Source organism: Typopeltis vanoorti, chromosome 21, assembly GCF_054136105.1.
Source record: "Typopeltis vanoorti isolate ZY-2024b chromosome 21, IOZ_Tvanoo_1.0, whole genome shotgun sequence".
NCBI lineage: Eukaryota > Metazoa > Arthropoda > Arachnida > Uropygi > Thelyphonidae > Typopeltis > Typopeltis vanoorti.
The window spans coordinates 40,783,487-40,798,240 of NC_143569.1; the positions used below are offsets into that span (position 1 = coordinate 40,783,487).

The 14,754-nt window shown below is 33.8% G+C and overlaps 1 protein-coding gene across 1 annotated transcript in view; it reads left to right on the plus strand.

Annotated features, from left to right (window-relative positions):
* SelR (methionine sulfoxide reductase SelR) overlaps window positions 1-10,517 on the plus strand; it is a 54,519-nt gene extending 44,002 nt beyond the window's left edge. The window contains exon 4 of the mRNA XM_090411363.1: window positions 9,270-10,517. Within this exon, the coding sequence (XP_090267489.1) occupies window positions 9,270-9,523 (254 nt within the window). The 3' untranslated portion in view covers window positions 9,524-10,517. The remainder of the gene's footprint in view (window positions 1-9,269) is intronic.
* The last annotated feature ends 4,237 nt before the right edge of the window (window positions 10,518-14,754 follow it).

The window sequence follows — 14,754 nt, forward strand, 5'->3', positions numbered from 1 at the left end:
ACTAATTTGGAGAGAAGTTTACAATAGGAAGTTAGTAATAATGCAAAATTTTCATCTAGTATTTGCATTGTATCTTGCACATCCCCTGTCAGTACACATCTGAAATTTGATGAGGGCATTTTTCTTTATTTACCAGTGTACCACTGACAGAAAAACCTTTGAGAGGTCATCAAGCTGCATTTCTCCTCTGACATTTGAATTATTCAAATTCAACATATGCTCAGATTATTTTTCATCGAAAGGAAAAATATACGGACAGCTAAATTGGACAACATTGGATCTCCCCCCCCCCCAATTTCTATATAGAATATCCAGGAAAATAACAACGTACTCAACACTGCTGCATACAAGCCAACAGTCTGACTCTGCTATTTGATCTCGTGGCCTAGACATGCTAGTTGCACAACTATCAAATAATTCATTCTCCTTTCTGTATACAAAATCTAAGTATGCCTTTCCTTTATCCAATGCATTGTCACCTGATTGTAATAAGTAGATAAAACATGATTTTCCTTTAGCAAATCCATGCTGTCCATCAAAGATAACGCTTCTGTTGTCAACTCATTTCTGGATCTTAGCCTTCACACCTCTCCAACACTTTAACTGCAGCACTAGACACACAAATGGACCTATAATTTGAAGCTTGCGTCTTCTCACTTATATTACAAAGCGGACTAATCTCACCCTCCTTCCATTCCTTAGAGCTAGTATCAGTAATACTAGCTCTAAGGAATATAATAAACAATTTTGCTAAGGTAGATGTCACATTCCCTCAAAACATACAGTAATATATATATCCCACTGCCTTCTTAACATAAAGTTTATCATTTATCCATATACCTCCTATTCACTCACTCACAATCAGTCTCTCCTCCTCCTCCTTTCCCACTGCACTTAAGCTCCTGCATGTCACATTCATGAGGATGAAATACCTTTACTAACAGTTTGTTTAATATCTCAACTATATCCTCCACAGTGGTTATCCTTCTACAATTTTTTTATTAACCCATATTTTCTTTCCATGATCATTATTTTTTTTTACTCTTTTTTTTGGTCCTTTCCTTTTTTTCCAAAATGTAATGGACTTTTTTTGGTCTCATTAGCTAAGTGCTGCTCTTATACTTCTTCACTTTTGCAGTCCTTACCAATTGAATCACCTTCTCTGTTTGTTCTTTGTACTCATGCAACTGAATTACTACTCATCTTATGCTGCCTCCATAATGCTTTCTTACAGGTTGCATGCTTAACCTCTTCTTTCATTCTTTCATCCATTTCACACCTACCTTATTTAACCTCCTCCTTTCTATCCATTTCTTCATTTCATGATATATTACCAGCTATCTCTTGAGATTTTCACAATCACCAACTTTTAGTTCCATGTATATCCTTTCCTCACAGAAATCCTCATATAGCTGGCCACCATCCAAGTAATTATTTCATGATCACTCTCACCAACTTGAGGAAAATTCAACACCTTAATAGTAATAACATCCTCGATAATCAAATCCAAGACCTTTGATCTTTGACAGTTGTATCAAAACTTGAAAAATTTGTGTTATTTATTCCTGGATGCTATCTCTTCATATTAGTCTTTATTACTATAATTATCAAGAATATAATTGAATAATTAGATCTTTCAGTCTCTGTATCTCAAAACTTTTATGGATCTTTATCCCTCTGTTTTACAGATGATAACATAATTGGGTTATCAATCATCATCAAATTCCTGACATTTACCCTCAAGGGGTGTACAGGATATGATAGTACTACATGAAAAACTTACATCATTACTAACTTCATATCTACAATTTTCCTCCAAATCAATCTGTTACCTGTCAAGACTCCAACATTATCAGATCTTATATTTCTATCTTCTAATGCACTTTTTACTGTATCTTGGTCTTCCTCTGGATCTTTTTCCTGCCTACGTGGAAGAGAACACTTGTTTTGTCTTTCTGCTCCCATTCTGTTTAAGTGACCATACCACCTGAGATTAGCTCTGCTAACACATTCCTGGATGCTAACAATGTCGAGTTCTTTCTTAATATCCTCATTTTTAATATGATATTGCCATTGATGCCATTTGTTCACGTCCCTAATCTTTTTCAGGACTCTCATATCTGTGGTCTTTTTATTATGTTTTATAAAAATAAAACACTTTGATCAAGTGTTTTATTTTTAACCCAGCTCTCAGATCCATAAGTTAAAATTGGTTTGAACACTGTCTTGTATACAGCTGATTTAGTGTTTTGACTAATTTCTCTCTTATTCCATATAAATTTATTAAGTTGACTTCCTACCATATCAGCTTAGTTGATTCTGTTGTCTATTTCCATATTTAATTTATCATCTTCACTAAAAATCATGCTTAAATAGCTGAAATGATTTACTTGTTCACAATGCAGTTGATATTTTCATTGCTTCTGCCTATTTTCATTGTCTTTGTCTTGTTATTGCTGACCTTCATATGATATCTATTACAACAGTTATTCAATTTAGTCAGGAAATCTTGCAGACTTGTAACAGATATATTTAGAAGTACATCATCATCTACATAAAGCAAAGAGCTGAGATTAACACCTCCAATTTTGATATCAGGTTTAATACCACTTTTTTATTTTTTTCATTTATCATTTATCATTTCTTACTCTGCTATTTAGATTCTCAACAAGGACCAATTTTTCATTGTGTCAGTTGCTTTCTCTAAAGCCTCAAAAAAATTCCTCCACTTCTGCCTTAGTAGAATCTTTTGTGGGACTATGGGCACAAATAAGTCTCATTGTCCCCATTCTGATATTTGCCCACATCACTCTACTTGATATTGCCTGCCATTTAAGATTAGCCTTGCATTTAGTGTTGAATACTATGGCTACTCCTTCTTTTTCATTGTCATTGCCTGAATATAACATTTTATATTTATTGCTCAGAAAGATCTCGCCAGTTTTTGTCTTTTTTTGTTTCAGTCACCCCTATTATGTCGATTTGGTACTTATACAATTCCTTAGCTAACTTGATTTCTTTGCCATTCAGGCTTCTATGTTGATAGTACTAATCTTGAACTGTGGGATGTTGAGTTGGGGTGTATTTTAGGATTTGTTCCAGTAGCTGACTTTTTGCTGTTCGCCCTGGTTCCCTGGCAAAAACAATGGGGACCTTGTTTAAATGGGCAACATCCCAGCTGGCATGAAATTCTGTCATGTTGTACCATCATTTTATATTCTGGGTTAAGCCAGTAAGAATACAAATTTGATCAGCTAAATCCCAAATTGCCAACCTGTCCTCATTCATTCAGTATCCAGGTAGATACCTAACAGGATGCACCATGGGAAAGTGAGGATTTGACATTAGATCAGAAGCCCTGGTCATTTCTCCATATTCCTTTAAAGGCTATGTGGAGATCTCCTCTCATTTATACAGCTTTGACTTTTAAGCACCCCTAATTGGGTTATTTGATATAATAATTAACATTACATGCTGTGTGTGTGTGTGTGTGTGTGTGTGTGTGTGTGTGTGTGTGTGTGTGTGTGTGTGTGTGTGTGTGTGTGTGTGTGTGTGTGTGTGAGAGAGAGAGAGATACTGTCCATGATATACATGTGATGTGAATGCTTTTACTTTATATATTGTATGTAGTTACCCCATAAGGATTTGATCGTCATACTGTAGCATAAGAGAAAATAACTGATCATCTGCCAGTAGTGAAATACAGCACTAGGTTGGCATGTGAGATGCTTTCCCTCTTGTAGAAACAAAGTACTGACACTACATCAGGATTTCTCATTATCATCATCATCCTGATATGTAGCCTCAGGGAATGTACAGGATATTATGATAATACTACATGCAAAAGTTATATCATTACTAGCTTCCTATCAACAATTTCTCTCCAAATTAATCTGTTATCTGTGAAGACTCCAATGTTACCAAATCTCATACCTCTCTTCTAAGACACTTTTTACTCTATTGATCTACATACGTCATGGTCTTCTTCGAGGTCTTTTTTCTCCTATCAACTTGGCAGAAAACATGTTTTCTAACTGCTGACTTATAGCTTAAATAGAGACCTTGTATTGCTCAATATATGAGGGTGGTCTGAAAAGTTCTCGGCCTCGACCATAGATGGCAACACTATCGGCAAGATTTTTTTTTTTTTTTTCTAAGTTGGTACATCTGTCATAAGCATCCATGTGAAATTACAAGTCATTCCATCAAGTAATTTGTTTTAATACAGCTGTCTGAAGCAAAAGTGTGTCGTCTGTATCCCTTGAAATGAATAAAATTGAGTACCGTGTGGTTATAAAATTCTTTGTAAAAGAAGGTTTAAATGTTAAAAGAAATTCATTCGAAGTTCATAAAAGTTTATGGGCACTCTTCTCCTTCATTTCGACAATTAAGAAATGGGCTGCCAAGTTTAAACTTGGCTGTACCAGCCTTGAAGATGATCCACATAAAGGACGTCCAAAAAGTGTAACAACACCAGAAATCATTGATCAAAATGCTTGAAATTGCTGAGACTATAGGCATTTCAAAAGAACATGTAGGATATATTTTGCATGAAGAATTGCAAATGTAAAAGCTTTGTGCAAGATGGGTGCTGCACTTGCTCACAGCAGATCAAAAATGCACTCGCATGAAAATCTCTGAACAGTGCTTGGAGCATTTTAACAAGAATAGAACCGATTTTGTGCGTCGATTTATAACTATGGATGAGACTTGGATTCACCATTACACACCAGAATCCAAACAGTAGTCAAAACAGTGGGTAGAAGCTGGTTGCTCAGCACCAAAGAAGACAAAGTTGGTTCCATCAGCAGGAAAGATCATGGCATCGGTGTTTTGGGATGCTAAAGGCATTTGTTTATTGTTTATCTTGAAAAGGGTAAAACAATAACTGGGAAATATTATTCCGATATTTCAGACTAGACAAAAAAATTTCTGAGAAAAGACCCTTTTTGTGGGAAAAAAAAGCATCTTTCATCAGGACAATGCACCTGCCCACAAAGGTTTTTTTTCCAATGGGAAAATTAAGGATCTGCACTATAAATTGCTGGAACATTCATCCTATTCCCCAGATTTGGCTCCCTCTGACTTCTATCTCTTCCCAAAACTAAACACTTCCTCGCTGGTCAGCGTTTTTCTTCGAATCAAGAGGTGATTGCAGCTGTAGAGGGGTATTTTTCAGATCTTACTGAGAACCACTACAGGGACGGGATAATGGTGCTGGAGCATCGCTGTAATAAATGTATTAGTCTTAAGGGAGATTGTTGAAAAATAAAAATAATTTTGAAATTATAAATTTGTTTTTTCATTGTTAGGCTGAGAACTTTTCAGACCACCCTTGTACACTTACACAATTTAACCATAGCATTTTGAAGAGCTTTCCTTTTCACACCTTGTCTTTTCCAAATCTGCAAAACTTGAATGCAAATCCTTGTTATATTCCCAAGATTTCTTAAGTATTTTTTTAAAGTAAACATCTGATCCTCTGTTTGGCCTGAATCTAGCTTGTTCTTCATCCAGCTTCCCTTCCCCAATTTTTTTTTAACTGTTTCTCAAATATACTTGCATAAATCTTACCTGGAACACTCAGTAGGGATACCTCTGTAATTCTCACATTGTTTTTTTTTTCCTTTTTTTATAGTTGAGTATTATTAGGGTTCTATTCCAATCATCCAGAATTTGACCATCTGACCAGGCCTTCTGAATTATGCAATGCAGCCACTGTAAAAGACCTCTATATTTGAGCATTTTTAGTTGAGTTTCATCTACTTCACCTGCCTTTCCACATTTCAGGTTTTTGATGGGTTTTTCTACTTCAAGTATGGACTGTATTCCTATTGGAAGTTTTCTGCCACTGTACTATACTGCTTGTTTCAATTCACAAAGTAATTATTACAGATATTCTAGTATGGTTATAACGACCAACATAACCTGGCAAGATGTAATACAAAATGACGCATTCAAGAATTAATGTATATGCATATTTTGCTTATTTGAACTGTTGGAGTTTAAACCATTAAGAAGTACTCTTAACACCTGCTTTATATTTATATAGCACAGACCACCTTCAACTCCTCTTGAAGAAGATAGCTGGATTTGTTAGCTACTGAAATGTTGAAATAATGAAATTATGCAATTTTCAATATGTCATCGTGTTTCTTCTTCTTTAACCTTTTGGTTCTGTCCGCTGCTGGATGAAGGTCTCTCCAATGGTTTTCTGCCTCTCCCATCCATCTCATTCCTGCAATTTGTTTGTTCCAGTTCATCCATCCACCTTCTTCTCGGTCTTCCTCTTTATCTTGCTCCATCCATTGGTCTCCACTCTGTTGTTTTCTAGTCCATCTCCACTTAGCCTGTTTAATGTATTTTACAATATCCATGATACCTGTTTGAGATCTTATCCAGGTATATCATTGTGTTTACTGCAGGTTATATTTGAAATGCGTCAAAGTAATGAAGAATGGAAGTTCTTCCTTAAGGAAGAACTTATTTTTAGGTTGAGCAGATTTTATGAAATTGACAAGAATGATAAAGTCAGCTTAAAGCTTTCCCAAAGTTCATCTTCTGATAATATCAATTTCAGATATCTCTTCTTTACTGATTTACATAAAATAGGAACATGAAATGTAAAAAGTATGTATCAAGGAAAACTAGAGCTTGTAATGAAAGAAATGAGAAGTAAGATTAAGATGTTAAAAATTAGTGAACTTGGATTGGATGGACAGGAATTAATCACTTTGATAGTGAAGACTAGAATTTATTACTCTGGACATGAAAGTTTTAGAAATGGAATGGCATTCATAGTTAGAAGAGAGTATGTAAAATACATTTTGGGGTAATAGTCCAAAATAATCCAAATCAGATGGAAGGCATGTCCATTAAATGTCACACTCATACAAGTGCATGCACCTACTACAGATGCAAGTGAAAAAGAGAAGAATTTTACAGTAGATTTTGTATTGATAAGGTATCTATCTAGCAATAATTGTCCAGATGCCTCTGTTATTTGAAATTATGGAACATTCCAGGTTTGTTAATAACATAAAAACAAGTATACAGATGGTATGGCAACATCACGTGAACTCAGTGACTTTGAGAGGGTGTCATTGTGGGCTGTCACATTGCCTCTCAACTGGAGCATCAAAAATCAATGGTTGGTGATGTGCTCAACAAATGGAGACGTTCTGGCATCACTAGTGCAGGAAAACACCCAGGGTGGCCATCAAAAATGACTGACAGGGACAGGAGGGTGTTAAAACTGGTGGCACACAAAAACTGGCTACAATCAACACAGACCATCCATGTGAGTTTCAGAGTACCAGTAACACCATGGTGTTACTGGTCTACAAAATGAATTCCATTTACTGGGTTTCCACAGAGTAGCAGTGGCACACAAGCCCACCATCATAACAACAACAAATAAGGTGGCCTGGCGCAAAGAGCATGTGAATTAGACAATTGACCAGTAAAAAGCGGTACTTTGGAGCAATGAATCAAGATTCATCTGTTTCCAGTTTAACAGGGTGTGGAAGTAGCTTGGTGAATGCTTGTTACTACGGTGTGTTGTACCCACAGTAAAGGTTGGTGGTGGTGGAAGAGTAATTGTGTAGGGTGCATTCAGCGTGGGACCACTGGTCATTGTCTGTGGTTCCATGAAGGCAGCTCATGAGCTGCCTACACTGTGGAGTTTTTATGGAACAGACGCATGTTACTCTCAAGATGACAATGCCTCATTCCACAAAGCTTCAGCTGTTATGGAATGGTATGAAGAGGTGAGTGTTAAACGACTGCACTGCACAGAGTCCTGACCTCAACCCATCAAACACCTGTGGGATGCCCAGAGCAGCATGTCCTAGATCTGTTGCTGAACTCAGTGCTACTTTGATGGAGACAAATTCCACCTGATGTCTGCTGCATGTGAGTGGAAAGACTCCCTCAAAAGGTGCAGGAGGTGATCAACGCCAAAGGAGGACATAACCGATATTAGGGTTAGCCTGCTGGTATCAATTGTAAAGTGTCTGAACAATTATTAGTAGATAATTGTAGAATTTCTATTTGATATTGAGAGATAAGAATGAAAAAGATGGAACATGTTATAAATTACCAATTGCTGAAATTATTATTATTATTATTACAGGCAACTCCAAGGAGTGCTTAGACTCATTGAGGGAGGCCCTAACATCATGTCAAGAACAACTATTCAACATTCGCACAGCATCTATCATACTTCGCCTTGAACTCATTCACAGTCAAGACTCTGGCAGCTTATTCCACTCATTCACCACTCTCCAACTAAAAAAACCTAGCTCTAACACCCTTGCCCAGTTTCCATCGATGGGCCCCTAGTACTCCCACCACCAGTCCTGTTCTCAAAAATATCTTTTGAATTAATCTTATAGAAACCATTCAGTAATTTGAATGTCTCAATCATATCATCCCTCTTCTGCCTATCAACCAATTTCTGCAACCCACAAGTCTTCAACCTGTTCTCATAAGGTTCATTCCACAGACCTGCTATCATCTTGGTCACTCGTCTCTGGATCCTCTCCACCTCCTTCCCATCAAGAAGAAAACCTGGCGCCCAAATCTGGGCACAATAGTCTAAGGAGTTATGAAAACATTATAGACTAAGAATAAAAATAAGTTATATTAGATTTGATTTAAATCATATAAATTGAAGTATTTAAAGTAGACGGTAAAAAGTAGTTAAAGTTTGGATAAGATAGGAAGAGAGTTAGAAGTATGGGAAGAAATATACAGCATTAGAAAAAGCAAAGAAGAATCTGACTTGTTTGTTTTGGCAATGAAATGCCAGAAGAACAAGGCAGTTTTTCTGGAATTTCTCTTATGGCATTAAGTAATTAAGGAAGACATAAAAATTCAATCTGAACTGACAAAAGTATTGTAATTGGTAGCTGAAAAAAAATAATTTATCTTTAGAATTACTTTGGTTAGTTTTCCAACAATAGTAGTCAACACTATTATAATTTCAGGCAGTAGGCATTTCTGTAGTGCAGTTGTGAAGATTGTTTATCCTTCATTTAGAAAGACTTGTGTTCACATCCCATCTGGGATGTGAGAAATCTTTATCATTTGAAAGAGAGTTAGCTTGTCTGATCAGTTAACATACTTTAAAACACTGGTAATATCATAGGAGCTGTTGAGGGTTTTTATAATATGGTGGTATTATTTATTAAATGTCTTTCTTTTAGAAACAGTGCTTTATTTCATATGTATATTACAATGTTCTCATTTTTAAATTTTTATTTCAGTGGGCTGCAACTTGCTTCTTCTTGCTTTAAATCCTGGTTTAGCCAGAACTGAAGTTTCTTGTGCTTGTTGCAATGCACATTTGGGTCATGTTTTTGATGATGGTCCCAAGCCAACTGGTAAACGATATTGTATCAACTCCGCAGCTCTGAATTTCCAAAAAATGGGTATACCAACAGAAGAGGAGGAAGGTGGTGCTTCTGCTTCTGATGTATCATCAAGTTGCATTTGTGAAATGGCCTGTCTGAATAAGTGAACTTTGAATTTTATTAAAATTATACTTGTTAGAACTATTTTAAATGAGAAATGTTTGGTAATCCAGACACTATAGTGCTGTGTGTTAGCATGAACTTTTTGATAAAAAATTTTATATGGTTATACACTGATGGTCAAATAAAATACTCATAACTTCCCTGCATGCCAAAACTTAACAGTTTCATCTTTAGAGACCTGTCATGAAAGTGGCTTGAGGATCATAACATTTGATCTGCTGAAATAACGCTGTTGATAAACTTTTGTATAGCATTTTACCTATTTTATAGTACATTACAGTTAGTATTTTTATATTTTTTATTTCTCAGACAGTATAGTATGTATGTATTGCATCATGCTTTTTTTTTTAATGGGAATAATAAATATTATTATTAAAAGTACATTTTCAAAAATCTGCACAAACTTACTGGTACTACTAAGATAATGGATTTGAATATAATGTGCATTTAATTTTCACATTCTTAATGAAGAAAAAATACAAAAAAGATTAAAGCTTTGGGTGTCCTTAGTCTTATATCAGGAGGATGATTATATGAGCACTGCATAATGAGAGCTCATACAACGAATTCAGAAGAATAGCGGGGACTGAACATATTGTAGTGGACATTTTGATATGTGCTTTTGTTGGCCTAATTGTGCACAGTGAGGCCAACAAAATATTGACAACTTGCGAGTGTGAATCCCATTGTTGGTATGGATGTTTGTGATTGACTTTAGGTGGTAGGTGAATTACATGGCCTGGTGTAATTTTTGTTTTATTGGAGGCCTAAAGTGGATTGGAAAAAGGTCTAAGTTTCTATAACAGGATTGCAGGATTACCTAATCCTCAGCCCACCCAAGATACTACTGGTTTTGAACACTTCGTGTCTCGGATTCACATAACGAAAAATATGTGGAACTGTTCAGTTTCTAATTGTGTTCTATAAAGTAGTTAAAGAATTGGGGTCACTCTACTAATTTATAGCTTAAATGTAAAAGTTATTTTTGCATTATTACCCTTTATTACATTCATAATAATGCGTAACGGTATAAACCAGCGCTTCCCAAACTGGGGGCCATAGGTTTTGTTGAGAGGGGTCGTGAAATAATGAAAACAAATTTAAAATGGTTTAGGACTAAGTAGTTTTTTTAATCTTAAAAGAAATTTTTATTATTTCTTTTTTGTTATTTTTTATATTTTAATGGGAAAAAATTACACATTGGTGCGGGTTCACAAATTTTGCTTCCTGCATATTTCGGCGTTTAATGAATATTAGTAAATATATGCTTATTCATATAAGTTTCATTTAAAAGCAGAAATCTAAGAATTGCAGTTTCAAATATTTCACCTGATATTGACTTTTTGTGTAGCAGTATTGAAACACATCCATCACATTAAATTGTTATTAAAATTCTTTTATGTTTTTAATTCTTTCTTTATTACTAATCGTTTTACATTTCATGTGCTTGTACTGGAAATGTACAATAACAATATATCTATCTATATAAAAATATGAGATAACGTGCCATGTCAAATGTGCATGTAAGATTCATTTTTTTCATTTTTGAAATTATGGATTCTACAATCGTGTTAAAAAAACTTTTTATTATCCCGACGTCTCGATCATCATCTGGAGCACACACAGAATTGACTGGAAAAGCTCTAATTGTCTACATCACACCAAAACATGGTATGAATGCAAATTTAAAGCCTGTGAGATCAACCACCCCAATCTGAACAATAATGATGGTCTAAAAGTTCCATACATATGGAAGGCATATATTCGTCTCACAAATCCTTCCTCTCTAAGAACAACTATAAACAGGACTGTAGAAAATCCAGGATCCTAAATCAAAAATTACAATTGTAATACTAAAAAAAAAAAAAATAGGCCATCACTGTTAAGGAAAAAATCTGTAAAAAACAATGTTTATTCTTGTTGTAATTTATGATTTTTTTTTTTTAAATCAAAAATAACAATTGTAATAATAAAAAATAGGACATCACTGTTACTGGAAGGAAAACTATCTGTAAGAAAAAATGTTGAATAAACATTTTTTCAACAAAAATTATATCAAGCTGGATTTAATTTATGATTACATGAATAATGTAATCATAAATTAAATCTAGCTTGATATAATTTTTTTTTTTTTCACTAGAGGTCATGCCAGTAGAATAACATGTGATCAATTCATTGTTTCTCTAGCTTATGGTTTGTAATGTAACACAGCTTGTCTTGTATATTTTTGTATGCTTCAGATGATGCTCCAGATAAAAAAGAGTTATTTTAACACGGTTGCAGAATCCATAATTTCAAAAATGAATGCTGATCACCATGTAACACTAAAAGAAAAGAGTGTATGTAAGATGCTAAAAATGTAATATTTGCATATGATTTTTGCAATGTTTGCTGTGTATGTTTTGTATTAAATATAAATACAATAAATAGTATAATAATAATGTCTATATTACGATTTGGGGGGGGGGGCATGAAATATTTTAATTTTTCCAAAGAGTGCCCTGACATCCAGAAGTTTGGGAAGCACTGGTATAAACAACACCAAGAGAAAAAATATATTTATTAAAACACTAATATTTTGCTGATTTTCTACTCAGCATCATCAGAGCACAATGATAACTAATAGGCACACAGCACTAAGCAAAGTGATTGCAGCAACAATTTAAATTGTAACTGACACTTAATGTCCTTCTGTGGGTTGGCTAATCATAAAGTTAATTTAGAGAAGTACAGCTATTAGGTCTTAAAATGATAGTCTCTCAGATCTTTGCTAAATTATGATGTAAATTACAGTATAAGAAATATCAGTTGCATTCCATAAAGCAACAGAAAATTGAATAAAACACAATTATACTGTTCACATGCACAGCACTGATGTGTTATGAGTTTTGCAACCTCTTTGTGTACAGTTGGTATAAACAAATTAAACTGACGTTAAATGTACTGTGATTTTGCTTGCTGTATGCTCATGAACAAGAGATATTGGTTTGTTATTCATACTTTGAATATTTATGTCTTTTGCTGAGATAATAATTATCTTATTACAGATTATCTGTGTTCTAGTTATCTTATTATTGGTTATCTGATCAGATAACCAATAATAAGATCTTCGTTTAATGGTTGGCAAATTTTAGTTATTTTATTAGAATATCCAGATGAGGATATTTTTGATTGAAAAGGTCAAGGCACTGTAGGAGTCACTGTTTTTTAACAGAAAGCTTACTTTTTCTAATTGATGTCAGGAGTGCCAAGATGTTGATTTCGACTTTTCATGTCCCCTGAAAGAATTTGCAGTTAGAATTTAAATTTATGAACACACACACACAGTCACATAATTATTGCATTCCTTGACATACCTGGAAACAGACTTCTATCCATTCCTTTGATAATGAATTCAGATCACAATCACACATTTCCATTTTTAATAATGATATCTTTTTATTAATATTAAAAATGCATATAGTGCATGATACATTACTGAAACATTTAAGTTATGTTTTATGAAATGTTCTGAAAGCTCTGGTATAAGAATGCATTTTGCATTACTGTTATCCATTCGCAGTATTTTTTTGTGACAGTGCACAATGGTTACGACCTACCAGCACCACTATTAACAGTAACATGCAACATACAGATGCGGTACGTTTAGAAATTTTTATGTTCAGTAATTTTTTACATGTTTATCTAGCAAGCAAATAAGCTTAGTTATGTAGTGAAATTTACATTTATCACTACATCTGTTATAGAGATATTTACCCTATAAAATGTTTATTAAAATTAACACGGATGTTTTACTTATTTTTTAATATATTTTTTGTATGCTTGTACAATAAATTTATGCTTAATAAGCCATGTGTTATATACTTAAATTGCTGTTTTTATTCCAGTAACATTATCACACTCTGAAACTAAAAAATATCAGTAAATAACTGTTTCAGTTTTCTTTTCTTATCCTTTTAGTTTTGAATTTTTCCAAAGAATGAGTACTGGCACTGTCAGGTCACTTACAACTAATTCTGGCAATCCATTCCACTCACCGCTCTCCATACAAAAAATCTTGTCTGCACATCCTTACTAATCACACCCTTACACCACACATACAATTATAATGGCTACTGGTTCCTTTAAGTATGTAACATAACAGTTTCTTGTCTTTCATCATTTTTACTTAGGAAAGTAAACAGATGTAAACTTCATGTTTTGAAACTTTACTGACTGAGTAGACGAGGCATATTTTGCCTCTAACCAACAGGCTGTGGAGTTTGAATCCTGTAATCCTGTCATAAGTATGGATGGATATTTGTGAAAATCCTTAGATAATATATGAATTGCATTGCTCAGTGTGGCACCATTATCATACTTATTAGGACCTGAAATATCCAATGTATTAATGGTTTATCATCTGTTTTGAGTGGGATTCAATTAAAAATTTATAAATTTCTTTTGGTTTTCAACCGTATTTTATAAAATAGTTAGTCTTACTGTCCATTTGGAGATGAATGGTAAATATTTAGAAATTATTTTTTAAAAAATGTTATCTGTATGTGATTAGTTTCAAACTGCATGAAACCAACAAAATTTGTTTTTGTTGACTTTCATTTTCTTTTTTTTTTCCTTTTTTAATAAAATTATTTTTAAAAATTATCCAGAATTAAGTTTGCTTTTTTGTCAAATTGTTAATTGGCATTCATTTTTCTGGATATATTTGATGGATAACACAACTGTTTTTAATAAAAATCACTTTAATTAACCATTGTTCAATATTTCTATAGAAGCTAGGTCTAGCAAACAAACAAAAAAAAAAATTGTACTGCGACAGACATAGTAGGCTTCTTTACCTGTTGTATTTGTTAATCATTGTTTAATGCCATGCAGGGACCTGAAACATTTATTTGATCATCATTGCTTAAGGTATTAAGTAATTTGAAGTTTATGAAATTTAAATTTCTTGGTATCTTAAGCTTTTTTGGTATGTCATTACTTGAAAGGGAATTTGAATTTCATTTCAAATGAAGTATAAAGATACTGAAAAATTTTTTTATGATTATTTTGAATGTATCGTTAAATGTTTGATAATAATTATTCAGAGAAGTTATATTCGTAAAATGTGCCTTTGCACTTCCAAAAGTTAATTATGCAGTAAATTTGGATACACAGAATGGAATGTATTAGCATTGACTCAAAAATATTTATTATCCACTAGAAACATTACATT